Raw genomic sequence first — 26,254 nt, 5'->3', positions numbered from 1 at the left:
CATCGCGATAAACGTATCCGTATCAGCAAGCTGTCCAACGCCTGAGCAGACGCAAGGTGAGCGTTCCTAGAGCCCATGTCCCATGTCCCATGTCCCCACTGGCTCGAAAGAACTGTGTGGAACTAGACAGCGCCACCACTACTCTGTCTACCGCCAGAGGTACACAACCGGGCCTATGAGTACATGTTTACCTGTCAGTGCATCGAATTTCCCAACGCAAGCGAGGGTCCTCTGTGGATTACAGCGCCGTATCCTGATCGCGAATACTAGCTTTTGTAGATAGAAAGAATATATTCTACGACCAACATTTGTCGACAGATACATGCGGAAACGGCGCTCTCGTTGAGTCCGCTTGTCATCGACCTTGATATCGACGCGCACGTCGAAGCCTTCATATTTGGCACTGTGGCTGCATGCTTCAGAAACCTGTGGATACCAACACACATGCGAATAAGATCATTCGCGATATCATCTTAGATGTCGACTTGAGTGCATTGCCGATATTCATAAACCTAGAGGAGATACTGATCATAGATGAAAGAAGCGAACTAGATTTGAAGGAGACTTATGAGCTGGCGAGGCAGATAGCGACATGCACTGTAGAGAAGGTCGCAGTTCGTTTTCTCGAACGAAGTAGCCGAGAGGAAACTTGGTCAGAGGGAGGTTGAGGCGAACGATGAACGTTGATGAAGTTTTGCAGGCGGCAGTTGTTTCCGTCATTGCCCGCCTACTTCTTTACAGCTTTGTTGCTGTTCCAGGTCGAAAAGCTATGATTACTGGCGTTGAGCCGCTTGCATTGACAGGAGAAATCGCGATACGCGAATCCGCACCTGCAATGATTTGTCGCGCTAGGATTCCGCTAGCAATTCACACGTGACAATTTCGCCCACCCTGTCAAAGCTCCGTATCTTCGTAACGAAACATGTGACGCACGTATAAGAACTCAATAGCTGTATTCTTTCGTCAATGAAACCAGGCTATGATGTGAGCATGGCGATGTCCTGCGGGGTCATCCATCATCCGGTATGACGTCACGCCAGCACCCTGCTCCAGGGCCGCCTGTAGAGCTCTTTGTTGCTTTGCTACAACCAAGCACCAAAATCTCGATCCTACTTGCACTGTTGTTCTATTCCCCATAAGCATCACAGAATTAGTCATCACCATACCAACACCCAAATCCCCCAAAAGAGTCTGAATTAGGTCGCACCTACAACATGACGACAACAGACCAGAAGTCGCTCCTAGACCGCGTCTTTGCCGCAAAGACCACAGAAGAATCCCGCGAACTATATGACGAATGGGCAAAGACGTACGACTCAGACATGACGCTCCACGACTTCACCGCCCCACGCCTCGTCGCCCAAGCCGTAGCCCGAGGTCTGAAGCTGAACCACATCTCACCAGATAAGCCTCTTGATGGTCTCAAGATTGTGGATGCAGGATGTGGTACTGGCCTTGTTGGCATCGAACTCTCCAAACTTGGTGCTACGGATATCTTGGGCGTCGACATCAGCGAAGGGATGCTAGCCGTTGCTAAGAACACCGCAGTATACGGTGACTTGACGACCGCAGATTTGACGAAAAAATTAGAGTTTGAGGATGGAAAATTCGATGCACTAACGTGCTGTGGCACGTTCACACATGGCCATCTAGGGCCGGAGTCGTTGGAGGAATTCGTGAGGGTTGTCAAGGATGGCGGGGTTGTGGTCGCGACCGTTCTCGATAGCTTCTGGGTAGAGAAGGGGTTTGAGAAGGAAGTCCAGAGGCTGGAGAAGGAGGAGAAGATCGAGGTCGTAGAAAAGGACATACACGACTATCGGAAAGATGCTGGAGGTGGGCACGTGCTAATTCTACGGAAGCTGTGAGCGATACCCCAGACATATAAGAACAAATGACGAAATATGAGCGTTTCAATCTTGCGGAAATTTGCTGAGCGCTAAACGGAGAACTGAGATTTCGAAGATCAGCAGCTTCGTCTCCGCGTGGTATTGACGACATACCAATCTAGACTGGAGAAGCACGAAAAGTGGTTGGGAAGGAGGAGAGGTATCTGTTTCCTCGACAGTATAAGAAGCCGTATCGCGAGATTCTTGTGCCACCTTAAGCCTCATCGAGCGGAATTCGATGCACTCCACGCGGAAGCCGTAGTCATAAACCTTGTTGCGAAATTCTGCAGGAAGACGTGATAGCGGTGATTCAGTCTGGGTGAGTAACGTGCTACATCACGTTTAGTTCCATTTGATGCAAATCTACAGATATGCTTGGAGCTTACATGGCGTCCATACCGTCAAGAGGCGATTTCGAGGGCAATGATCAAGGCGAAATCATTCAGCGTATAGCTTTGTTGCTAAATATCTTGCAGATGCGCGTGATGGTGCTTGTTCTTCTCGATGGTGATTTTGATAGTCAGAGGGGCTGTTGTTCCAGATGTCTAGTAGGCACCGCATGCACCGCTTGCCCTTTCTGAGCCTAGTGCGCCTGCCCGTGCTGTCTCACTCGGTCTATTGTACAATAATCTTACAAAGTAAAGCATACATCAGTCCACCACAACCATCCCTCGAAGATAGCCAGCATACCCAAATGGCGTCGGGTGCGCAAACTGTGATATAGCGAGCCCAAGCCCCAGCCCTGCGCCTGCCACACCCGTCTTTTGAAGTGACGCACTCGTCGTACGCCCATGTTCCACTTCAAGAAAACATTCATTATCCCAGTCATACTCATATCGTTCGGAGTCATCATGTTCTCGGAAATGGTCTGGTACAAATCCACACACATGTGTGAAGAGATCCACCAGGTCTTCGCTCCTTTCCTCCTCGAAGTACAATCGCCCAATAACGATTGGCCACGCCGCTGAGTGTCGAGACTTAAGTATCGAACCGCACGCCAGCCATTCTGACGGGCGAATGTATCTTGCATCGATACCAAGGAGTGGTCCGATGTCAGCCATGCAGAGCCATTGGTCTTTGCGAATTCCCCTGCCTTGCCAGAACGGTATCAAAGCACAGTGGTTGTCCACTGTGCTTACAAGCGTGGTTACTAGGTCTGAAGCCTGAATCCGGATCACTTGTATAGCCTCATGACCTCGGACATAAAGGTCGTACGCCTCTCGAAGTGCCTCGGCTGATGATCGTCAGCGTTACGGTATGCCATGCGATAAGTTGGTATCGATTACCGAAGTCACTAAACACCGATATGAACGGGCTGGCTTGTGTGTCGCCAAGACAAAGGTGTGCTTCTATACATTGCCGGCTCACATGAGCATACGTGAATTCGCATCTGGCTTGAAACAGACACGTGTCGACTGATGATCTTGGTTGGTAGGTTGTTGCATTGAGTTCACTGAAGACGCGATAGAAGCATGGTCCCTCAAAGTCGTTGATCGGATCATTCTGAGGGAAGCCGCTGCTGATTGGTGCGTCAAAATCTAGCCGCATCATCGATCGCTGTGTAGTGGACGTACCTCAACATTGTTCCATTGCACTTCATCTCAGAGATACTACGCCGGCTTTCATCATCCTTTCGCTTTAGCAAAATGCAGTCTCCGAATGTAATGGGGACATTACAAAGTCCGCCGTAGCGCATGGAAGTCATCCGCTCGACTGGTCCGTGATGGCGCAAAGCTCGCGCCACCGTGATGCAGCATTTTCTCTGCGCATCGACCGACCTCTTGACCCTACAGTGCCTGCTTCATTGCGTGCATCAGCCTCACCCCCAAACGAACTCGTATGCTCATGGACTCTGTACAAAGCTTTGTTGTATCTGTTTGCGATTACTTGGGTGAAAGTCCTCTCGATCCGCCACTTCCTAGGTTTGACCACCACGTGTAGGAATTTTCCAGGGCAATATGACAATCTGGACATGTACAGAATATTCAAGCAGTCACCCATGTGGACGACTTTCACCTTGTTCGCGCGTGAACTTTGATGATCTAGAACTGCGCTAGAATCACCAAATGGCCGACAATAGTGAAGGCGCAAACACAAGTCGCTCATAGTCCTACCAGCAATGGAGTGAAGGCGTGCCGTTTATTCTCTTATATACGGCTCCGTTTATTCAGTAGCAGTTTTCCATCACGTAATACAGGAGAACTCAACCAAGCTCACTTAAGTATGAACGACGACCAGTCACACTTGACAGAATACACGCATGAGCCTCGCATACAAGAATCAGAAGAAGCAGCCCTATTACATATGTGGAGAGTCATGGGGTACGGGGACACTCCTGGTCTCCCGAGCTACGAACGTCACCCGGATCACCCCATAGCGACACACATCGAGCCGATCATTCCTACTATTACATTGACTGAGCCTACCCCATCGTCATCACAAGAAGCATCAGCTACACCAAAAGAAACCACGTTACGAGCTATGCCTACCGTAGCCCCTGAGGAGGATGCATGTTCAGCGATCGATCAGCATCCTCAGGAGATGTATCAGTTTCATCCTCCAACGCCAATCAATCATCCCCAGTATTCTAGAGAATCTCTCACACAATCCCTCAATCCAACACATCGTTTTGTTCCTCGAGCAGCCGAAGACTACCAGAATATGCTACAAGCCATGGCGACCGGAAATTTCGATATCCCCGTCTTCGGAACAGCAGGTGCCGCCTTCCAGAACCGGTCGGCGGCTCAAGCTGTCCCTATGACGCCGAGCACTGTGCGTGCCAACGTTTCCCCTGATCTTCATCAATAACGGACTTGGACACAAGTGAGCGACATCCCACCAATTCCCGATATCCCAACGCTACAGTCTAAGAAGCGGAAGCGTGTTCAGACACTGCATGACACTGACAGTCAGGAAGTCGAGAGGGCGCCAAAGAAGCCAACGGGAAGGAAGAAGAAGCAGAAGAAGAAGCCTGTCAAGATTGGAAACCCTGCGTAGAGGTCATTTCGTCACTAGTCAGGGGTCATTAGTCTCATCTGGACGTTGAAATGCGCAGAATACAAGTCATTAAACTATGGGATAGCTTACAAGAAGGAGAAAGACTCTCTGGCGCAATAGTAGCGCATCACACTTGTACTCAAGCGCCGCACATTCTCTGACCGAGATGACGGGCTGGTTTAGCCCTACAAACACATTGATCTCCCATTGGCTTGAATTCACGTAGTTCTACGCCACGATTAGTTGCAGAATTGATATGCACAGCTTACAACTTAGTGATGTTGTTTCCATTATGTCCGTCGCATACGTGGCCACCTCGATCTACTTATGACCATTACAATCCTCATGTTCGGCAGTCACACGATGACGTAACGGTTACCGCTGCACCCATCACATACACATCTCCATCAGACATATAAGTGGTAAAGATAGCAAATACTCAGGGCCTTTCTAGGCGCCATTGAACAAAGCCTAATCCAAATCTGCCGCAAAAATGCCACACCCAAGCCTCGAATACACCACTGTCCAGCCCCCACTAGACACGTACCCCCAAAATGCAACAAGAAACAACGCCAACGGTACCGACACCGACGTGCTTGAACGCATGAAAATCCGTGAAATCTGCGAAGGATGGGGCATGTACCGCGACGCAGCAGAATGGCAGAACTACTCCTCCATGTTCCACCCTGGCGCATACATTACAACATCATGGACCCAAGGCCGTCTTGACGACTTCATCGCCTCGTCCAAAGAAGGATTTGAGAAACAGACACCGCATGGTCCCTTTCCGTATATTCTGCATAGGATCTGTGGGCAGACAATCGACATCCAGGGTGATCGGGCGATTAGTAAGATGAAAGTCACGATTACGTGTCGTATTATGCTTGACGAGATTGAGATGGACAATGAAGCTGATACCCGCTTCTTTTTCTTTCTGTCCAAGAACAAGCAAGGGCAATGGGGTGTGGACTTTATGACACTGCTTTTTGACAAGGATAAGATGGTTCCTGTTGTTCCTGGCAAGGCGTTTGAGATACCAGAGGAAGAGGCGAAAAAGTATCCGAGTGGATATCGCTACCTGGCCTGGGCAGAGAGCAAAGCGGGAAGACCGCCAAAGATAGATCTCAACGCGCACGGACCGGAGAGAGACATCTTGTATGGCAAGTGTAAGACATGGCTGGAGGGAGGGGATGTGAAGCCCAACCTTACAGGACATGATGTTGTGGATTACTAAACTTTGATCGATTGAGTAATGGGTTAGATGGATAAGGGTGCTGAAGAGAACAAAATGGTTTCATGTACAACGCTATATAATATTCATCCTAAACATTCTGCTCGTTGATGAACAGACCGGCCATACCCATACCAGTACCAATGCACATACTGGTGAGCAGCACCTTCTTCTTCTGCCTCCTGCACTCGCTCAAACCAGTGACGATTTGTCGCGCACCAGTGGTTCCAAGCGGGTGACCCAGCGCAATAGCACCTCCCCTTACGTTGAGCTTCTGGTGGTCGATCTTGAGTGTCTCCATACAGTATACGGCCATGGATGCGAAGGCCTCGTTGAGCTCGATCAGATCGATGTCGTCGATAGAGATGTTGAACTTGGAGAGCAGCTTGGGGATGGCGATGGATGGGCCGATACCCATGATCCTTGGTGGGAGACCGGCGACGGTGGCACCGACGTACTTTGCGAGGATGGGCTGGCCAAGCTTCTCGGCGGTGGAGCGCTTCATCAGGAGGATAGCAGCGGCACCGTCTGTGAGTTGTGACGAGTTTCCAGCGTGTGACTTGTCGCCGTGGGGCAGGAAAGCAGGCTTGATCTTTGACAGGCTCTCGAATGTGGTGCCATATCGGATACCCTCATCCTTGGTCAGGGTAACGGTCTTGACCTCGCCAGTCTTGGGGTCCTTGACCTGGGTTGTGATGGGCGCAATCTCATCGTCGAACCAGCCGGCCTTCTGGGCAACCTCGGCTCTCCGGTATGACTCGGCAGCGTACTTGTCCTGGCGCTCGCGCGAGATGTTGAAGTCGTTGCCGACGTTTTCCGATGTCTGGCCCATGGGCTGCATGCAGTCACATGCGTCCTGGTTCTCCAGCACCTCATCCACGAATGGCCTCTCGAGCCTGTCACCACCTGCTGTCATGCTCTCGGCGCCCATGGCCAGTCCAACTTCGATGCTGCCGACGGCGATCTGGTTGGCAATGTCTTGTACGGCCTTGAGTCCCGAAGAGCAGAAGCGGTTCAAGGAGGATCCGGCTGTGGTGTTGGGGAAGCCAGCGGCGAGCATGGAGGCGCGGACATAGTAGGCGGCCTTGGCATCCGAGACGTTGCCGACGCAGATGTCCTCTACTACGGCGGGATCGAGGTTTGCCTTTGCGACGACCTGCTTGAGCAACTTGACCATTATGCCGTCGAGTGTTGTGTCCTTGAGACCGCCCTTGTGGGCCTTGGTGAGGGGAGTACGGATGGCGAGGGTGATGACAACATCGTCGGGGTTCTTGGTGGTGCTATTGATTCCTGTCAGCAATGGACTCTTTCCTTGTCTTCTGTTGCGTCTTCTTCACACGTCGTGTTTCTTCTGGGTCGAGCTTACAGTGCCGCGATGCCGCTCGTCGAGGGCGTCATGTGCGAAACGATGGACTTGAGGCGGTCTGTCATTGTGTTTATGTTTGTGTTTGTGTTTGTGTTTGTGTGAAGATGAATTAGATGGAGGGTTGCAAGAGGCGACGATGAAGTTTAGAGAGATAGGGACAGAATGCGGAGGCGGAGACAGTTCTTAACATAAGTTGTGGGGCACATAACCGCGACACAGCTTCTGGGCCGAGGATCTCGGAGCCACAAAATCGCCAGGTCACGTTCTTCGGCAATGGCCCGCGAGAGAGGCGTCGGACCTTTTCGCGCTCCTTCAACATAGCTTCATCGCAGAAAGTAATCAGCGCATGCTTCGGTAAGATCCAGGCCTCTGACAAGATCCAGGTACCTGTTGTTTACTTATCCACAAGTCTGCTGCATTGCCAATCCCGCCTTCCCCACAATTCGCCGCCGTGCATCTGAGCCTCTTAGCTTTGCGCCTAACCTCCGACCTCATTTCGACTTGGCTGCTGCGAAACGACGTTCCTCATACGTCCACGTGATTTTCTTTGGTCGAGCGCCACTCTTGCACGGGTGCGTGCGAGGATTCAGGCCCTCTATCTCTCATCCACACGGTTAAAGCAACCTTGCAACGCGTTCTGGCCCCATGGTCCTGCTGCTTTTTCTTCGCAAGCCCATGATGTGCAGGAATTCACCGGCCTCCCACATCGCATTGCACACAACACGCATGATATCCCTATTTCTACCTATGATAAGCGTCCTTGTGTTCTATGGGTGAGAGCTAGGGCATGAACAACACAGCCTCCACGGCCAACGACAAGACCCAATATTCGCGAGCTGCGCCGCCGGTTTGGTATGCTGGCAAAGGAAATTTGGCCCCCAAACGCCATCACAACCCGCATACCGCATTCCTATCGTACTGTCATAAGGTAGGGGCGCGCGAGAAGATAGGTCTGGCATTCGTCGCGTTTGAACCTTTCCGACGTTCTTTACTTCCATCGATGATACCATCAAGGTCAACCACCATGCCGTCAGAGGTTTTCAAGTTTCTTTGAACCACACGGGAAGCAAGCAAAATCTAGCCTGATGGACTTACGCCCTTCTCTTATCGAAATCTCACCCAACTCCCCACCAGGCCCAATGAGTCGAGAGATGGCCTAAGGCACACCGCGAAATGCAGGCTACCTGCAAGCGCCCGTAAATAGACCTAATACGTGATTGGAGAGAAACGATGCCACTCGCGAGGCTTGCATGGTTTCACACAACGGAAGCATGGGGGCGGCGGAGCAAGGCTGCGCTTTGACCTCATGCTCCCTATCGTTTCCCAATGCTACAAATGCTCGGCCTGGGTCTCGTCGTGTTCAAAACGGTGCGCAATTCTCTCGCCTCTGCAACATCAGCCATGGCAGCTATGGACCCCTCCTTGACGACCTCCTACATATCGACATCAACGATATCTGCCGCAGGTTCGATGATGACCGCTTTCACCCCACCAGATTATTGTACAAACGTTATCAAGTCGTCATGTACTCTTGCCACGCCTTACAGTTATAGTGGAAGTTCAACTTCTTATGGAGACCCTTTCACAATCTGTGGCTATGTGGAACGCGACCTCACCTGCGGCTCAGATGGACAGGCCACTCGCGCCAGTGCATGTTTCCCAGACGATGCTGATCCCACTGGAACGTTGGTATTCTCACCCGGAATAGGATGTCCTGCTGGATGGAAGACGGAGAGTGAGATTGTCATGTCCAGCAAACGCACGGCAGTGTGCTGTCCATCGTAAGTGCGTCCCACTTGATGTTCTCGACAAAACTAACAACCTCTCTTAGTGGTTATCAAGCGCATACAACTTATACGAGTTGTACCATGACTATCTCTTATACCGATGAGACAACCACTGCCCTGTCTTGCTCCAGTGGTGGAAGTCTAGTGCGCGACGTTCTCACTTGGTCCACATATTCTGGTTCCACCTACACCAGTAGCTCCGCTCCATACAGTATTGTCTGGGCCCAGAGACTCCAGGTTGTCCTCGCCACTGCCTCTGCGGGGGATGTGACCTTTAGTCAATTCAGCGAACCAACATCTACCGATGGCTTTGACGGAGTACCCAATCCACCAACCACCCAGAAAAAACGCAAAACTGGTCTTAGTACGGGTGCTATCGTAGGCATCGTCGTGGGAGTCGTCGGGGCGCTACTCTTGGTCGGCGCATTCGTCTTCTGGCGTCGTCGCCAACGAAAACATCACCATACGCCAATCCCCAAAGCCAGCCCGGCCGGCGAGCATGATGCGTTACCAGAGTTCGTTGGAGGAAATGGCAGGAACACTGCATCTGCACAGATGACGACTACCACTTCAGATGGTTTGTTCCAGCCACAACCGGAGTTGAGGTCTCCACGATGAGATCGCGGCGGTCGATCAGGAGTCTTGCATGTCAGAAAACCTATGCATGAAGCCGCGCTGGTTTTCTGCTCACCCGAAGGCATACGCTTTCGTTACGATGATGATACCCATTTCTATAGTAATGCTCAATACACTTGAATAACTTGGCCTTGCGTAGACCGCACACGATTTCCTTCTCTTCAGAATTTTAGCATGAATCTCGGCGATCTGTTGCGGATAGGCTTCTGCACCAGTTTCACTTGCCCACAATCAGATGTGTTCGAGGCTCGGTGTGACCGAGCCTCGATCCTTCAACCACGTTGGGAAGATATGCGGCTCATCAGGCGGCATGGACACGCGCAACTTGGCCCCCAGGTTATCAATACTAAACCTTCGGACGATTAGCGCGCCTTTAGCGCGTTTCTGGAATCACGTCGTTACGTCAGCGGCACCCTTGTTCTGTCGGCGCGCTTCGCGTCACCGAACCCCAGCCGTCAAGTTGTCAAATTTTGTCTCAAAAGCTTCAATTACGCAAATACCCAGCATGGCTGACACCGTACTTACTGTCATCTGTCTTGCACTTGATGATACACAGGGATCAATACCAGAATGAGAACATGATCGCTGACATCTGCAAAGATGATTTACTACGGACAGCACTTGATCTATTACCAGGACGAACCTAGGGGAACAGTATTTCCATTGACCCTATTTCGACGCGTCTTACTGTGGGACATGGGATCGATTACTCGACTATGATAGCTCGAGGGAATGTTGCCAGGCTGCACTTTCAACATGGGATCATGCCAGGATCTTGACTGCCTCCCTCCTTCGAACGTGCGGTCACCATAATCGACACCACGATCACATATAATCTATGTGAATATCACTACAAACCAAAGGCCTGAAAATCGAACGCGGAACGGCCCTTACTGCGATAAGAGAAGCGATACGGAATGGTCTTGACACACGGAAAGGCCGATGCGGATGGTCTTGAGATGTCTATATTCCACGATAGAGCCGGCGGCAACTTGGCTAGCGAGTGGAATACCAAGAGTGATGCCGAGTTTATCCTTTGTACTATCAGGAAACAAGCAATTGTATCTCTTGATTGCAGCAAACCGGTCTAACTCCAATTCCAATTCGGTCCGCAGTATAACTACAAGAACTGGATCCGTCTTAGGAACATGTGCTGGATCTCGTGTCGCCAAAAGCGTCATGGATGAATACAGTGCCATATCTCCTCATGCCACAGTAAAACGGACTAGCAACTCGACTTGGGACAAGCTTGTGGGAAGCGACTACTATATGATTGAGAGAGCGCACGGTTGTTTCCCTCTAGAAGCCATCATTCAGTTGGATCGAACTCCGACTGTAAGCTCGATATCAGCGAGGACATCTTCTGCAATTTACGGCTTCTGTATATTCGTCTTCTGATAAGTATTCACTGGAGCCTATTGAGGTGGGTGCTACGGACAGGGTACTTATGGAATTCGCTAGCTATTCACTATATCGTGCACCTTTGATGGTTGCAGCCTCTGAGCGCAATTTCACGCTTCTCTTACCTTGTATAGACCCTCTCGCTTGCCAATGTATACGACCTCTACCTCTCCATCACCAAATTCGGCAGATCAACCACCCGGAAAGCTGTTCTTACCCGACTCAAAGTTCCCTTGGCTCAAAGATCGATCACCTTTGGAACGCTGCAACCCACGGGTCTCCTGACCTCCCATCCGCTCCACGTTTCTAACCCTAAAATCGACTACGTAGTATGAGAGTATTCTAGTTGTTTTCAGCATGGAACTCCATGGTGCTTGGGTTTCAGTTGCGCTCATCTTCTATTCCCTACTTCTCTTGGCTCTTTACCAAGTCAACATCGACGTTGAGTCGTGGAGGAAGTGGCAAGGATTCGCTACTCTTGTCACTTACTCGATAATCATCATCGCCCTTGATCGCGTATACGTCGAGGGCAGTGTTTGGAAGTCCACGGTGGCTTGGTGGAAGAGATGGCTGAAGCGTAGGCGAGACAACCCTTGGACGACGGCAAATGCCGGAAAAAAGATCATTTTCAACATGCTGGCCAAATCAATGCCGGAGTCGATCCACCACGTTTCGGACAAAGGATACCAGCTTCTATGTAGCTACAGCTTCAAGGCGAAAACTAGAATACCAACCATTTACGTCCCGGGAGCTCCTCCGATGTTCACCAAGCCAACTGCCCCGGTGGAGCTCAAGCAAGACGAAGGCCGCTATTACATCGATCAACATGTGGCAAAAGTACCCCACTCTCAGTTCGAACCGCTCTTCCAAGCTCTTACCGTAATGAAGCCAAGCAAACGCTTCGATGACGTGGATGTGATCATCGCTCGTGGCTCGATGACCACCCTAATCACTTTCTTGAAGGATGTATCATGCCAGCCATTCGCACTAACTCTACATGTCATTGGCAACACTCTTATCGTGGGTCGACGGTTGCGATCTGGTCAGGCCGGCTCTACCAATGGATCGTATGGCCGTAACTTCGAGGCTGGCTGGACGACGCAAGCAGAGCCCAATCTTCAAGATGCGGAGGGACACCATCACGCGATACAGTACGAGTTTGGCGGTCTCAGCATCGTAACCAGAGCAGAGATTGATGCATATATTCCGGATAGCCCGCTGTCTAAGGATGAGATCAAGAAGATGTTGGCAAAGTCCGCATCCCTTGCTGAGCCAGAAGTCGCCACTACTACCATTCATCACGATAGCTCGGGATCGACCCGTGTCCTCCTAGCTGGAAGACTCATCCCTCATGACAAAGCAATGGAACTAAAGAGCAACAACCAGAGCAAGCCTCTTGATCAGATATGGGTTGGTAGAACCTCGGGCTGGTCTCTTGGCTCGAACAAGGATGGCGTCTTTTCTTCTACTGAGAAGAGGTTCACACCAGAGGATATGAAGAAGAGCTACGAGGACGATGTCAAGCGGCAATCTGGTCTTCGAAAACTTGTGTGGCTATTAAGCGAGCTGAAGAAGACGGTGAAGGAGAACACAAGTGACGGGTCTGCGGTGCTCCTTTGCTTCGGAAAAGGAGAAGAGCTCATCGTACGTCCAATGAACAAGCACGAACCTGCGCTTCCGAAGGCGATTGTACAGTATTTCTGGGGTTCGGCTAGTCAGAGCAGGGTAGAGAACAAGGTCTGACCTGGTTGTTTATTAACTCAGGTCTGTGGAGTACGCGATTACTGACTTTAGAATTATCGGATTCACTATGAGGCAGCAAGTATATCCACTTACACAACAGTCCCTTGCCCCACACCACTAGCGTTACTCACTCAACTCCCCCTCTGCCTTTCGAGCCGACTCGTTGCCCCCAGATAAAGATAGCGTTCTTCCTCCACGCCATTAACAACCAAGTTTGTCAACTCGGATACGATATTTGCCTAACGCAGCCATGAACAGTTCTGTCGGCGTCCCTCAGAGCGGGTCCCAGTCCAGATCGAACAGACAAGCAGCTCGAAAAGCCGCAGACGTCACTCCCAGTAGGGAAAGATTATCCTCAAATAGCGGCACCACCTCCCTCATGAACCCTGGCGAGCGCTCGAGGACCACAGCAAACCGTCCTAACGATAACGGCCAGGATGTCGAGGGTAAATTGCTCAACCCCAGGCAGTATCGGCTGAAAGGCCCATTTGGATGGTCAATCACCCATCAGCTTATATGGATGCATTTGACGGGTGGGCTGCCACCTCGAGTCATACTCGGGAGGCATCTTCGGCCATTGAAGAGTACTGTCAAGCAATAGAGTCTTTATAGATACGAGATGCACCGCGATAGTGGAAGTAGAGGTATATTGCCTTGTAAGACTAGAGACGAACCGCTGTCGAGCCACAACAGCGGTAAGGTAGGCTAATATACTGCGATTGCTTGGCATACCGGCCCGAACGGGCCCGGAGTAACCTGGTGCCTGACATTATTCCCCTTCTTAGACTCGATCGACCCGATCAAGGCACAGTTAGCCTACGCTAGATTGTAGTAGCCCGTAACAGTCCCTACGGGGTCTGCTACGCCTAGTATCAGAGGGGTGATTAGATAGGGCAGGCCCGAGTTCGGGTGCAGTTTTCACCTTCACCTCGACCGATTTGGAATTCTCGAAAAACTCCAGAATATCCATCTTCACCTAGGATTCAGGGTCCAGCTAAGCGAAGGCCCAAGCTTTTGGTATTCCTGGCCGATCTGGACCATCTTTCCTATTCCACTCCCCTCGACCGTCAATTGTGAGTATTTTGCCCCATTCTGGGCAAGAGGAGGAGTAGCGCCAAAGTGGCCCAAAATGGCCCTTCTAGTGCGATATAGGTGGGAATGGAACTAACTGGCCCATAGGCGCCCCTCTTACGCCCCATCGAACCCTATCCGCCTACTTCGCCTCGACTATCCCCATATTAGCCCAGTACGGCTCATTATGGCCGGTTTCTCCAAACCAGCGGCCTCCAACAGCTATCTTCCCGGTGCTGGCACTCAGTCTTCGTTCTGGGTCTGCACCGGCTGCCTCTATTCCTGGGTCGCTGGTGAATTCCTTGCCTCGGTCAATATGGCTGCTGTTTCCCTGTCCTTGGCGACCATAACAGGGGCCGACTTCGAGGACGTCTTCGCAACATCCCCGGTTTGCCTGGTGCCGTCCAGATCCTCGAGTGTGGGCGCTGTTTCCTGATGAATCGCCCCTGTATTGCTGTAAGTGGCCCCTTTTAGCACGTTCTACCCCATTATGGCGCCTTTTTGGCGTAGAAGGGGTCAGCCCGCATTGTTACGGGCCATTCTGACCCTTTCTAGCCTCCTAACAGCTGGTTCGTCGACCTGGCCGCCATTGAGGTTCTGGTCAAGGAGCTTCGCGAAGGTCAAGTTACGATTCCTGGTATTGGTGATGAGGATGAGGTTACTCGAGATCTCACCGAAGATGAGCGCCTACTTCGGGAGGCCAAGATTCAGCGTGAGCTTCAGGGCGTCAAGCGGGTACTTGAGAGGGTAAGTGACCTAGAATGCCCCATTGTGCCCCCCTACCGGGGCACTAGGGTGTCAGTATGCCCTATGATTGCCCATAATGACCCTTTCTAGGGCTTATGTTAACATTTTGCAGCAAGTTGTATGCTCCGGCTAGTCAGCATCTAGAGTTGCATAATGGTCGTTGCCTCAGCACTCATGATCCCAAGTCCGGAATTCGCCTAATGATTCTGGTCAATCCGCCGATTCCAAGGCTGCCAAGCAGCAGGCTATCCAGACCATTCGGAACAAGCGGGTGGCAGAAGCGGTCGATCAGTACGAAAAGACCGGCAGTTCCCAAGAAGCCCGTAAGAGGACCCAGAAGCCCCTTGTGCCCCTTATCGGGAATTGGCTTTATGGCCTATTAGAGCCCGTTATGGCCCGTTGCTAACACCTGCAGGCTCCTGGAAAGCGCATGACCAACACCGCTATCGACATGAAGATTGCTGAGATTACTGCCGTGGTCAGCCGGAAGGAGTCCGAGCATGCCGCCGTTCCTCGCAGCAAGAACTCCAGGTCCATTAAGGCTGCCCTCACTAAGGAGATCAAGGGGCTGGAGAAGGAGATTGAAGATTTCATGGCCCAAAGGCCTAGGATTCGATGCTATGGGCCGTATGGGCCCCCAAGGGCCTCTGGTGGCCTGAATGGGTAGTAGTGCCTCTTGATGACTGAAAACGACTTATGATGGAAACTTTGGGGTCCTTTGGGCCGGAATGGGCCGGATTGGTACCCCATAGGATGGCGTTTTATACCCCTGGGCTATGGCCCTTATGCAGTAATATGAAGCTTGACTTGCATCATCGTTTGACTTGTGAATGTGGAGATATAGAATTGTAGAGCATTAGTTGCCCGCGATCCGGTCAGGTTGGCTAACGGAGACAGATGTCACATTATGTAGCCTAGAAGGGAATACTGGCCCAATCAGCCCGAGGCACCGTTAAACACCTAAAACCCCTCAGGAAGGGAAAAAGGTGAAGGTATGCCCCGTTTGCACCGGAATGGCCCGTTGTGGCTTAACTTATCCCCCTTCTTTAGAGACCGTCCTCGGCCACGCTTCTTAGGCTGTGATTTAGTGGATTTTCTTCTTTGTTGGATTCCTTTGTTTTCCCAGAACTTTTTCAGTGCGTTGCCGGAAACATTTGCTCCTACTTCCCAAGAATTCTCCTCCTCTGAGTAGCCAGCCCATTTGATTAAGTATTCCTACTTATTGTCCTCGTTACGCCTTCTGTCTAGAATTCGCCCTACTTTATACACATCGTCCCTATATTCGCGCAGAGTGTCCTGAGCTGGCACATTAGGGTGTGGAATGGCCCCTTTTGGGTCGTATGGCTCTAAAAGCGACGCATGGAAGACGGGATGAACTTTTTGAAGACCTGGCAGGTCGACCTTGAACGCCGATGGTCCGATTTGGGCTGTAATCGTGCCTGGGCCTAGAAACTTCCAGTCTAGCTTTTTCTTTAGCCTTGTAGAGCGGATATGTCGATTGGAAACTAAACCTGGTCTCCCACCCTAAAAGGGATTAGAGCACGGTGCTTGTTGGCATACTCCTCTTGGTAGGCATTAGCTGCCTTAATCTTTCTGCGGCATTCTTGCTGCAGCTCGATTACCCTTTGGGCGACTTCGGTTGCTATAGGGCTCTCTCCCTTCCCCTAGGGCCATCTCGGGCCAGTCTGCACCACGAGGGTGCCTGCCGTGAGTAAGCCTGGAAGGGTGTGACCCCTGTGGTGGAGTGTACACTGTCATTGTACGCGAACTCTCCTACTGAGATCCACAACGCCTAGTCGTCCTGTTCTAGGGCACAAAAGCACCGAAGATACTGTTCCAGTGTTTGGTTTTGACGCTCCGTTTGCCTATCCGTCTGTGGATAGAAGGCTGACGTCAAAACTCTTTAGCATTGAGATAGTGAAGAAACGTGTCCCAATGTCTAGAGTTCATTAATGGACCCCGACCCGATATAATTCGCTTTGGAACTCCATGTAATCGGATAACCTCGCGTATCCAGCCCTGTGCTAGATCAGAGCCGTCCCAATCGGCTCGTGCTGGCACGTAATGGGCCATCTTGGTCAATCTATCCATGATTACCAGGATAGCATCATAAACTACCCCAGATATTTTGCTGGAGGTAGTTCCATGATAAAGTCCATCGTTACCTCCTCCCAAGGGTAGTTGGGGATTGGGAGAGGATGAAGGAGTCCATATGGACGGTGTCTAGCTGGAGTAGACTTTTTACAAATGAGGCACTCCTTGCAATACTGCTCAACGTCTTTGCGCATGCCCCTCCAAGAGTAGTGTCGCTGCAGCTTTTCTAAGGTGCGTCTCGCTCCAAAGTGGCCTGCCAGCGGGCCATCATGGCACTCCTGGATGGCCTGCGACTTCTGCTCGGCGGTTCTAGGGTATTGTGTTGTCCGCCGGGTGGTTCTGGCCCCTTTGGGCCAGAAGGAGCCTCTTCAGGCTCTGACTCGTCTGAAGTAGCCTCTGAGTCCTCATCCGTCTCCTCCCGTTCCTCCATGTTGCGGGGGTCTGGGACTTGGCGCTGTTCTTCCAGTTGAAACTCCTTTAACGCGTTTGTGAGGACGTCTTGTTCCTCAGAGCGTAAGGCGGAACGTGTCCGCACCGCAGCTACCAGTACTGACTGTTGGTTGCCGTGTTTAAGGAGGTCCTTCATTGGCTGGACAAAAGCTTCGTTGTACTTCTGGGCTGGTTTCTGGGCTTCTGCCATGTAATCAGGCCTTCTTGATGGGCCGTCGGCCGGGTTAGTGGCCCCTGGTCGGTGAACAATGGTGAAATCGAACCCAGACAGTACAAGGTAAGACCTCACCTGTCGGTGGCTGAGAGTCTTCGTCTCCATGAACCATTTTAGGTTCTGGTGGTCTGTGTAGATGTCGAAGTGGATGCCTTCGAGGTATTGGCGCCAATGCTCAAGGCTTTTAACTATAGCCAGTAGCTCTTGGTCATGGGTGCCGTAGTTGTACTCTGCCGTGATGAGCTTGCGCGAAAAGAAGTCGATTGGGCGCCAACGGCCCATTTTGCCCTCTTCTGGGTACCATTAGCTCAAAATGCCAGCGATTGCCCTCCCGAGGCGTCAACTTCTGCCTTCGTTTTCCTGTGGCGCTCAAAGTGAGCTAGGATTAGGATTTCCTTAAAGGAGTTCTTGAGCCTCTGAAAAGCCTCTTTGGCTTCTTTGTCTAAGTCTACTACCTGACTTTCCTCCCTTCGCTGGGCGTGGCCGCCTCTGGCCGCTTCTGGCCCCTTCTGGGTCAGTTTGGTAAGTAGTAGGGCAAGTCGGGAGAAGTTGGCTATAAACCGCCTGTAGTAGTTCATAAAGCCAATGAATACTCGGATTTCGCGCACCGTGCGCGGTTCCGGCCATTCCAGGATTGTCTGAATCCTCTTCTCGTCGACTTCAATCCCTTCTGGCGATACTATGTAGCCCAGGTACTCAGTGCGCTGAGTGTGCCACTCGCACTTTGGAAGCTTCAAGAACAGCTTAGCATCGCGCAGTCGATGCAGGACTTCCTTGACATGCTTCACATGCTCTTCTTCTGTGTTAGAGAAGATGAGGATGTCGTCTAAGTATACAATACAGGTCACATCAACTAATCCTGCAAGGACTTGGTAAATGTAGGCCTGGAACTGCGCAGGAGCGTTCGTGAGGCCGAAGGGCATCACAGTATACTCAAAATGGCCGTACCTTGTACGGAAAGCTGTCTTCCACTCCTCCCCTTCTTGGATTCTTACCCTGTGGTAAGCCTCCTTGACGTCTAACTTAGTGTAGTACTTTGCGCCTGCAAGCCTTTCTAAGGACTCATTAATAAGGGGCAGTGGGTGCCGGTTCTTGACAGTAATCCTGTTAAGACCCGGTAGTCCACACAAAGACGCATTGTGCCGTCTTTCTTTTGGCAAAGGATAGGCGCCCCCGCTGTGGACTTACTGTGCCTTATCTAGCCACGCGCCAAGTATTCCTCTAAATACTTGCGCAACAACTCAAGCTCAGTCTTGGGAGGTTATACAACGGCTGGTGGGGTACCTTAGCCCCTTCCACGAGGTTGATAGCCAGATCCTGCGGTCCATGGTCCGCCAGGACCCTTGAGTCGTCCTCCGATCCCAATTGGGCAAATTCGGAGTATTGCGGGGGTAACTGCTCCCCTCCGGCCCCTTCTAGGCCGGTTTGGACCACTGAGGCAACAAGACAGCCATACACATCCGCAGTGGGATCGCGCATCGTCTTTTCGACTCCTCAGCCTCCCCTACCGCAATCTTCCTGTAGACAGTCCCATCCTTAGACTTTGTACCCCGAAAATCACTCTCCGTGTAGAGTAGCTGATCTTAGGCAGTACATGTCTATCCAGGGCAACCCTAAGTATACCTGATACTTCTGAATGTCAGCTACTATAAACGGTACATTCTGGGTTTCTTCCTTTCCGCGCGTCTCTGATCCTAATGGCAACCTCTGTGGTTCCATAGACCTTTAACGCCTTACCATCCACCCCTCTGCCAACAATCTTGGCAAGGGTCGGACTGTCAAGTCATGCTCCTTTGCGAGCATGGCGGAAATAAGGTTCAACTGCGAACCTCCATCAATCAAGGCTTCTACAAAGCCTGATTGGCCGATAGCCACCTTGGCTGTCAGTAACTTAGTTGGCTTTAGGTAAAGCACGTCATGAAGGAGCCCTAGATCCCGAGTCTCTGAGGAGTGTGCAATGTGGGCAGACAAGAAGGACTCTAGCTCCTCTGCCTACTGCCTTTCCCCGACTTGGGATTGGCCGACTCTTTTTGGGGCCCCCTTCGGCTTGGGACAATCTTTCTAGAAATGTCCAGGTTCATTGCATCCCCAACAGGTTATGTTGGGGTCTTTTGGCCGCTAGGGTCCGATTTGCGTTGCTTCTTCTTGAAGTTCCCCGCAAAGGCCTTCTTGGCCTTTTTCCGGGTCTTAGGGGCCCCGCACGATCTTCATGTAGTTCTGGCGTGGCCCTCCCTTTTTGCGGTTGGATGCTCCGCCGTAGGTGCGGTTCGCTTTGTCTTGTTCCAAATAAACCGTGCCGCCGGTTGACCTTGGATACTGTGTTAATATCCTCAGGGTCCCTACCCATGAGTTCCTTCTGTATCTCAGAGAGGAGTGCGCCCATGAAATCCATGCGGCGCTGTTCTTCGGAGACGTGTTCCATCTCGCTCCACAGTGTGTTGAGTCGAGCCAGAAGGACGTTCGGGTCCTGATCATGCCTCTGTCTGAGCCGTTTTAGGTCGTTATGGGCCTGGAGACGTCGCATCTCCAAGGGCCCGAGGCAGTCGAGCATTACCGCCTTAAGCTGAGCCCAGGTGGGCTCCCAAAAGGGGTCCTCTCGTAGGTGGTCTTCGCGATATGTATCCCAGGTGGATCTAACGGTTTCGTCTAGAAACCTAATCCCAAAGTCTACTCTTTGGGTGTCCGTTGCGAAGCGTGAGGGCGATCCCCTAAAGATTGCCTCACAGTCGCGCGCCCAGCAGTTATACTGCTGGCGATCACGGTTTGCAAACGTCTCCGGGTCCTTAGGGCGAGGGGCGCCTAGATCAGTGACGCTCTCTACCCTTCGGGGTGATGGTGCGGGGAGAGAGACCTCATCGAAGACAGATAAGTCTCCCTGTTGCACTTTGCGTTTGAGTTCCCTTAGCTTGGTCAGCTCGCGGAGGTTTTCCTCCCGCTGGCGCCAACGCCTGAGTTCCTCCAGCTCTCGTTCCAGCTCATCCTGTCTAGGGGCGTCCCCCCCGACAGTGGTGTTGGGCTCTTCCTGAGAAGCCAGTTCAGGTAGTGCCCGTGTGTTCTGGCCTAGAACAGGGCGTCCTGGGTCGTTAGCGGTTGAGGTGGTCCCTTCCTGACGAACTTGCTCGTCAACGTCTGGTGTTGGGATGCGAGGGCTCGGGGAGTCGCGGTCTGTAACGTCCCCTACTAGGTCGACCCGTTGCTTGCTGGCCCTTCTTAAGTTGCGAGTTGAGGCGCTGGGTAGACCGGCTCTAGAGCTCATTATTACAAAATCGGGTGCACATGGGTATCGTAGGGAGAGCGGTTCGAATGTCAAGCAATAGAGTCTTTATAGATACGAGATGCACCGCGATAGTGGAAGTAGAGGTATATTGCCTTGTAAGACTAGAGACGAACCGCTGTCGAGCCACAACAGCGGTAAGGTAGGCTAATATACTGCGATTGCTTGGCATACCGGCCCGAACGGGCCCGGAGTAACCTGGTGCCTGACAAGTACAGCAACGCCGTCAGAGGCCGATCTTGCCAATGTCACTATTCCGTTGACTGGCAAAGAGTTGCTCACTGTAATTGATATGTTCTCCTGTTCTATAGTACTGCTCACGCATGTTTAGGTTTTCCCAAATCATGCAAACACCCCAGAATATCAAGTCCGCTTGAGACATGAAAATGCAGCTGCATTTGTTGTTTCGTATTTTATCTCCGCGCTAGTGGTAATACGGCTAGCGCTGGGGACAAATCTCCCGAGCCAAGTAAGCTACAATCCATTCTGGCGTGAATGAAGAAAGAGGTTGAGATAGGCATCATCGCCACTTGTGGCGGGTGGGCGCCGAGAGGATCCGACTAGACCTTCAGCCACAACTACCAGAGCGAACCTCGGCAGAGAGATTCAGACCCAAACAAGACTTCCTCGCGGTTCGGCACGTCAACTAGAGCCGCAGGAAGCTTAATTAGAGTCCGTGACCACGACTTAACTCAAAGCGGCTCCCCTAGCGGCATGGTATACAGCTCTACCTATTTCGCAAATAGGGTTGTTTCTGCGACTGTTCAGCAGGAGTTTTAAGGCAATGTGACGCACAGTGCCGCCAATCGTATAGTGATTTAAATCGCACGTGGCATATGAGAATGCTGATCCCCACAGTTCTCACACCCAGACACGAGATCAATGTACAAAGAGGTACAGACTGGAAAGCTGGGAGTCATGACTATGTAAGGTCAAGAAATTTCGCCTTGAACCAAGGCTCGAAAGTTTCCAATCCCCACTTGCCTAAACGCCGGAGGACAGCAAGTATCCGGTAAACCTTCACAAGCGACAAAGTATCTCCTATGCTTTCTGTAAACTGTAGAATTTCCTGGCACAGTTAGTATCAAAGAATAACAAGCAGGTAGTTGGAATGCGCGTACAATGTGTGAGCCTTTATCAACCGCCAAATAGAGATGCCAATAGTGGTTCAGCACCATGATGACCGGCAACGTAATGATCCGGTGATCCTCATTAGCGCCAATCTGGCTGACCCGCTCATGCCACGCACTCAGCCAGATACCGGTTTGGACCCGAGCCTCTTCCTCGGTCCCATTAACCTTGACCTCAACGGATATCATAGTGGGATGTCGGCAGAGTGGGGCATAAAGCGATTGATTAACCGTGCGAAGGTTGTTGGGCTGACTTCTCAGCCATTCTGAAAGAGAGTCGTCGGAAACAGATTGCGGGATGAGGTTGATGGCGAAGTCGACGAGTCGAGATTCGGAATACCGTTCGCCGGTTTGGGGTAGACATTCCTTGATGGGGAGGGCGTGTGATCTGAAGGTCAGCAGCTGATGTTAGGTATTAGAAAAGTACGTACATCTGCTTAGGCTCGATATGAGACAGGTGACGGAAGGCCACGTCCAAGAGCGGCCACTGCACCGAGCAATACCACTGCGGCTCATGGTCCCCAGTGGTGGACAGTGAAACAGCCGCGGCTTGCACCCTTCTTATCGTATCCAGTTCGATCATGAGATCAAGCTCGTCACGACCTGTCTCGTACGTCCACTGGGAGCGCTTCTTCGCGCCAGTGATGCGATCCTGTACAGTCAGTCCGGGATCCTTCTGTGAGTCCACTACCTTACCTGCATCTTTGACGGTATTATGCCCACATTTTCGCACAGCGTCTGGAGATCTTCGATGAGTACGCGTATGTCTTCTGGCAGGTCGTCCCGCTCCGCATCCATGACGCCATATTTGACCGGCTTGTTCAAGAGCTGCAGATCGCCGTAGGTCTTGGTCGGACTCGTTGCCCGCTTCGACTTGGACTTCCCGGATTGTACGGAGGAGCTACTTGAATTGGTGTTAGATGGGTGGAGGACAGGATGGTGAGCGAGCGCATTAATGTACGAGCCGGAAGGGGTGATGCTGTCTGGACGATGGGTGCCAGAGAAAGAAGCCAGATCCAGCGGCGGCTGGGTCAGCCCACGCTGTCGACTCCGCCTTGATGGCTTTAGTGTTGTCGCAGTGTCTCCTAAGACAGCGTTCTCTTCCACGTAGCCTTCGTCTAATAAGACATCGCGTTCCTGCCCCAGGCTTTCCTACTCGGGGACAATTGCTCTATGCTATCCTTCCGTCGCTTAGGTTGCGGTGCCTGTAGGAATGGACTGCGGGTGCGTTTTCGGTCAGAATGAGGCGGATGGGGCGAGACTGGCTGGTCGGCGAGCCATCCGTTAATGACGGCGGAGTTGAATGTTGGGGGAGGAGTTGGCGGACACCAGATGCTGCTAGAATCGCAGCCGGACGAGGCGCAGAGCATGCGGAGGGAGGGTGGAGAGTGGATAGAGAGGTGAGAACTTGACTGTTTGTTGTTCGAGGTGTTGTTGCGTCGGTGTTTTACAGATGCCGACGTGCTGGCGGATTCCATCCTAGTGCCAAGTCGGGGTTTCTGCGGAGCATGGCATCGGTAAAGTATTTCACGGATATCCGATGAAGATCGCAACGAGTGGCACGGATCACAGATGCTTGGCATAATTTTTGACCTTAGTCTCGATCTCGGCCTAGTGGTTACTGTACGCAATCGCCTGGCCGGGATTGTTGTGAGTGCGGAGCGAAAAGGGCTCCTCGCAAACGTCGAAAGTGGCCTTCACAAGTATATCTAAATTTAGAAGCTTACGTATCTAACTCTACCGTCTCGAGTATCGCTTGCGAAGATCCCGCAACAACTGATCACTGCGGGTCTTGTTTCAATTTCTCGTCTTGCAAACGTGTGAACTTGAACAGGCAGTCTCAGCCTCGGCAAGCGAAGTGCTCAAGTGACACGGCCAAACGCTGTTCACTCACGCGCTGCTTGTAGTTCATTCGGGCACCGATAATACGTCTTCAGGTATAACATGCGGGCATTTCTCGTACAATTAAGCGAGAGAGGATATTCACAAAGCGTGGTGTGCTAGTATAGCCCGCAGTAGGCAATCTACGTAGCGCAGGCGATAGATCGTGCGTATGAGGCAGCCTATGAAGAATACAGGGAGTGCCCGACAGAGTCAGTAAATGCGAGCAGCCTAGGTAAGCTGTGAGAGTATGGAGGCTCAAAGAGCAGTGTGAGCGAAGGGAAGACGTATGACCTCCTTCGCAGCTAAAGGTGTATCCAGTGCCGTCCACAACGGCGTATCTCTTCTGCTATTGTGTGCCACCGCGAGTGCTAACTTATCGAGCGAGATGTTGCAGCTACTAGATCTATTGAGTCAGCGAGGTGGCCTGTTGGGCAGGAAAAGCTCGAGCTCGAACACCTCCATTTTGTAATGAGGTTTGCTGTACTCGGCATCCACGTTGACGGTCCACGTTGCATTCTGATCTCACTGTTGCAAGAAGATCCGTTATGTAAATGTTGGCGTTGCGCCAATTCAGGGTGAAATGGCATTGCTAAATGCAACTGAAGGCTGGCTGATAACATAGTTACCGTTGCTTAACACCCGGAGTTCGCCGCCTTGCAAGAACCAAATTTTACGGTAAGCACGAGTTACGATCAAGTTAATCTAATTGGGGAAAATGGTGTGGAAAACTAGTGCGGCCCAACCTTGTTGTTCCTCGCGTAAGCTGTTGCTTGGCGAATTTTGGAACGTAGCTAGACAACGCGCTATGTACGCGTCTGGACTCAGCTATGTGAAGCAGATTTACTGCGTTCGCCTCAGCCGCGGCCACAGCATCGCAATTGAAGCGATGGTAAAGTGGAGTGGGCCGCTTCGCTCACCGTTCTTCCTTATATTCCATGGCGCTCCCCAAAGCTGCTCTCTCCTGGTGTATTCTAACGTCTTCTCTACCGCTTGATAGCTCTCTCTTGTAGCAGCTATGTTTAACGCAGTCCGGTCGCAGTACTTCCCTCCGAAGCCCAAGTTTACCGAGAAGGATGTCCCGCCAGGCAGTCAGGTCGGCAAGGTCTTCATCGTCACCGGCGCCAACCAGGGCATTGGCTTGGAGTTAGTCAGGATGCTCTATCCGACGGGCGCGACTATCTATCTAGCAGGCCGTTCGCAGGAGCGCATCGAGAAGGCCATCAAGCAGGTCGTCGACTCCCACAAGCCCGAACCTGCCACACCGGCAATTCTCAAGCACCTCGACCTCGACCTCGGCGATCTGACCACCATCAAGGCCTCGGCAGCCGCTTTCACTGCGCAGGAGAAGAAGCTGGACATTCTGTGGAACAACGCTGGCATTGGGGGCAACCCGGAAGGAACTACTACAAAACAGGCTGTCGAGGGCCACGTTGGTATCAACTGCGTCGCCGCTCTTCTTTTCACTCAAGAGTTACTTCCTAAGCTGCAGGAGGCTGCTAAGACCGCTCCAGCATGCAGCGCGCGCATCATCTGGACTGGTTCCCTGATGATTGAGACGCACTCTCCGACGGGTGGGATTCAGTACGAGTTTATCGAAAAGGGAAAAACTACAAATTCGGCGCGTGACTACGCCACTTCCAAGGTGGGCAATTGGTACCTGGCAGTCGAAGCTGCTCAGCGATGGGGAAATTACGGCATCGTCAGCGTCGTGCAAAACCCCGGAAACCTGCTCACCAACATCTACTCACACCAGCCTAAGTGGCTCATGGCCATTCTAAAGCTAGTGTTGTACGAGCCAAAACTCGGCGCTCACACCCTGCTCTACTCGGGATTCACATCGGACGTCGGCATCGAGAAGAACAACGGAGCGTACATCAGGCCATTTGGATACGTAGCCCCAAACGGACGGCAGGACATCTACATGGCGATAGCTGCGGGCGAGGCGACCAAGTTCTGGGAGTGGTGTGAGAAAATGTATCAGCCACATATCTAAGGAACCTTTCGGAGATTGGGGCGCCTCGCCTCAATACAATATCGAGAAATACAGAATCTAATAGGACAGCGCCTCCCAATACGGTTTTAGGCTCGCAAGTAAAATATTATTAGTTCATGACTTGCATATCTCAACACCGGTTATAAGAAGGTTGGGTGTTCGAGCTTGAGCTCCCATGCTTGAGGTAAGCCCAAGTCACGCTAGCAGTATCAGGGCTAGTGAGGTGGCTGGCGTGATTTGTCCCCCCGTATTTGACATTTGTTCCCCCAATGAGATTTGTCCCCCAAATGAGATTTGTTCCCCCGCGCCGGTAATAATGGAACTTAATCGCTTAATTCAGCTTAGTGTAC

At 51.7% G+C, this 26,254-nt stretch overlaps 9 protein-coding genes across 9 annotated transcripts; 6 read left to right on the top strand and 3 right to left on the bottom strand.

Annotated features, from left to right (window-relative positions):
- Positions 1-1,214: 1,214 nt before the first annotated feature.
- ALTATR162_LOCUS2992 (uncharacterized protein) lies at positions 1,215-1,865 on the top strand (the record flags this gene model as incomplete). The annotated part of the gene is made up of 1 exon (XM_043310598.1): positions 1,215-1,865. The coding sequence occupies one exon, from the start codon at positions 1,215-1,217 to the stop codon at positions 1,863-1,865; it is 651 nt and encodes a 216-aa protein (XP_043166533.1).
- Positions 1,866-1,910: 45 nt separating this feature from the next.
- On the bottom strand, positions 1,911-2,283 carry ALTATR162_LOCUS2991 (uncharacterized protein; the record flags this gene model as incomplete). The annotated part of the gene is made up of 2 exons (XM_043310597.1): positions 1,911-2,217; positions 2,273-2,283. The coding sequence occupies 2 exons, from the start codon at positions 2,281-2,283 to the stop codon at positions 1,911-1,913; spliced, it is 318 nt and encodes a 105-aa protein (XP_043166532.1).
- Positions 2,284-4,109: 1,826 nt separating this feature from the next.
- Positions 4,110-4,883, top strand: ALTATR162_LOCUS2990 (uncharacterized protein; the record flags this gene model as incomplete). Its single annotated transcript, XM_043310596.1, has 2 exons — positions 4,110-4,658; positions 4,752-4,883. 2 exons carry the CDS (start codon positions 4,110-4,112, stop codon positions 4,881-4,883), a joined length of 681 nt encoding a protein of 226 aa, XP_043166531.1.
- A 493-nt stretch (positions 4,884-5,376) lies between these two features.
- ALTATR162_LOCUS2989 (uncharacterized protein) lies at positions 5,377-6,117 on the top strand (the record flags this gene model as incomplete). The annotated part of the gene is made up of 1 exon (XM_043310595.1): positions 5,377-6,117. The coding sequence occupies one exon, from the start codon at positions 5,377-5,379 to the stop codon at positions 6,115-6,117; it is 741 nt and encodes a 246-aa protein (XP_043166530.1).
- Positions 6,118-6,205: 88 nt separating this feature from the next.
- Positions 6,206-7,545, bottom strand: ALTATR162_LOCUS2988 (uncharacterized protein; the record flags this gene model as incomplete). Its single annotated transcript, XM_043310594.1, has 2 exons — positions 6,206-7,394; positions 7,481-7,545. 2 exons carry the CDS (start codon positions 7,543-7,545, stop codon positions 6,206-6,208), a joined length of 1,254 nt encoding a protein of 417 aa, XP_043166529.1.
- A 1,261-nt stretch (positions 7,546-8,806) lies between these two features.
- ALTATR162_LOCUS2987 (uncharacterized protein) lies at positions 8,807-9,885 on the top strand (the record flags this gene model as incomplete). Its single annotated transcript, XM_043310593.1, has 2 exons — positions 8,807-9,261; positions 9,312-9,885. 2 exons carry the CDS (start codon positions 8,807-8,809, stop codon positions 9,883-9,885), a joined length of 1,029 nt encoding a protein of 342 aa, XP_043166528.1.
- A 1,776-nt stretch (positions 9,886-11,661) lies between these two features.
- ALTATR162_LOCUS2986 (uncharacterized protein) lies at positions 11,662-13,047 on the top strand (the record flags this gene model as incomplete). Its single annotated transcript, XM_043310592.1, has 1 exon — positions 11,662-13,047. One exon carries the CDS (start codon positions 11,662-11,664, stop codon positions 13,045-13,047), a length of 1,386 nt encoding a protein of 461 aa, XP_043166527.1.
- Positions 13,048-21,819: 8,772 nt separating this feature from the next.
- ALTATR162_LOCUS2985 (uncharacterized protein) lies at positions 21,820-23,397 on the bottom strand (the record flags this gene model as incomplete). Its single annotated transcript, XM_043310591.1, has 5 exons — positions 21,820-21,966; positions 22,019-22,415; positions 22,459-22,679; positions 22,724-23,145; positions 23,184-23,397. 5 exons carry the CDS (start codon positions 23,395-23,397, stop codon positions 21,820-21,822), a joined length of 1,401 nt encoding a protein of 466 aa, XP_043166526.1.
- A 1,529-nt stretch (positions 23,398-24,926) lies between these two features.
- Positions 24,927-25,904, top strand: ALTATR162_LOCUS2984 (uncharacterized protein; the record flags this gene model as incomplete). Its single annotated transcript, XM_043310590.1, has 1 exon — positions 24,927-25,904. The coding sequence occupies one exon, from the start codon at positions 24,927-24,929 to the stop codon at positions 25,902-25,904; it is 978 nt and encodes a 325-aa protein (XP_043166525.1).
- Between the last annotated feature and the right edge of the window lie 350 nt (positions 25,905-26,254).

This window comes from Alternaria atra (assembly GCF_907166805.1).
Source record: "Alternaria atra isolate CS162 genome assembly, contig: 22, whole genome shotgun sequence".
NCBI classification, from domain to species: Eukaryota; Fungi; Ascomycota; class Dothideomycetes; order Pleosporales; family Pleosporaceae; genus Alternaria; species Alternaria atra.
This window is presented reverse-complemented; position numbering and strand designations above follow the sequence as displayed.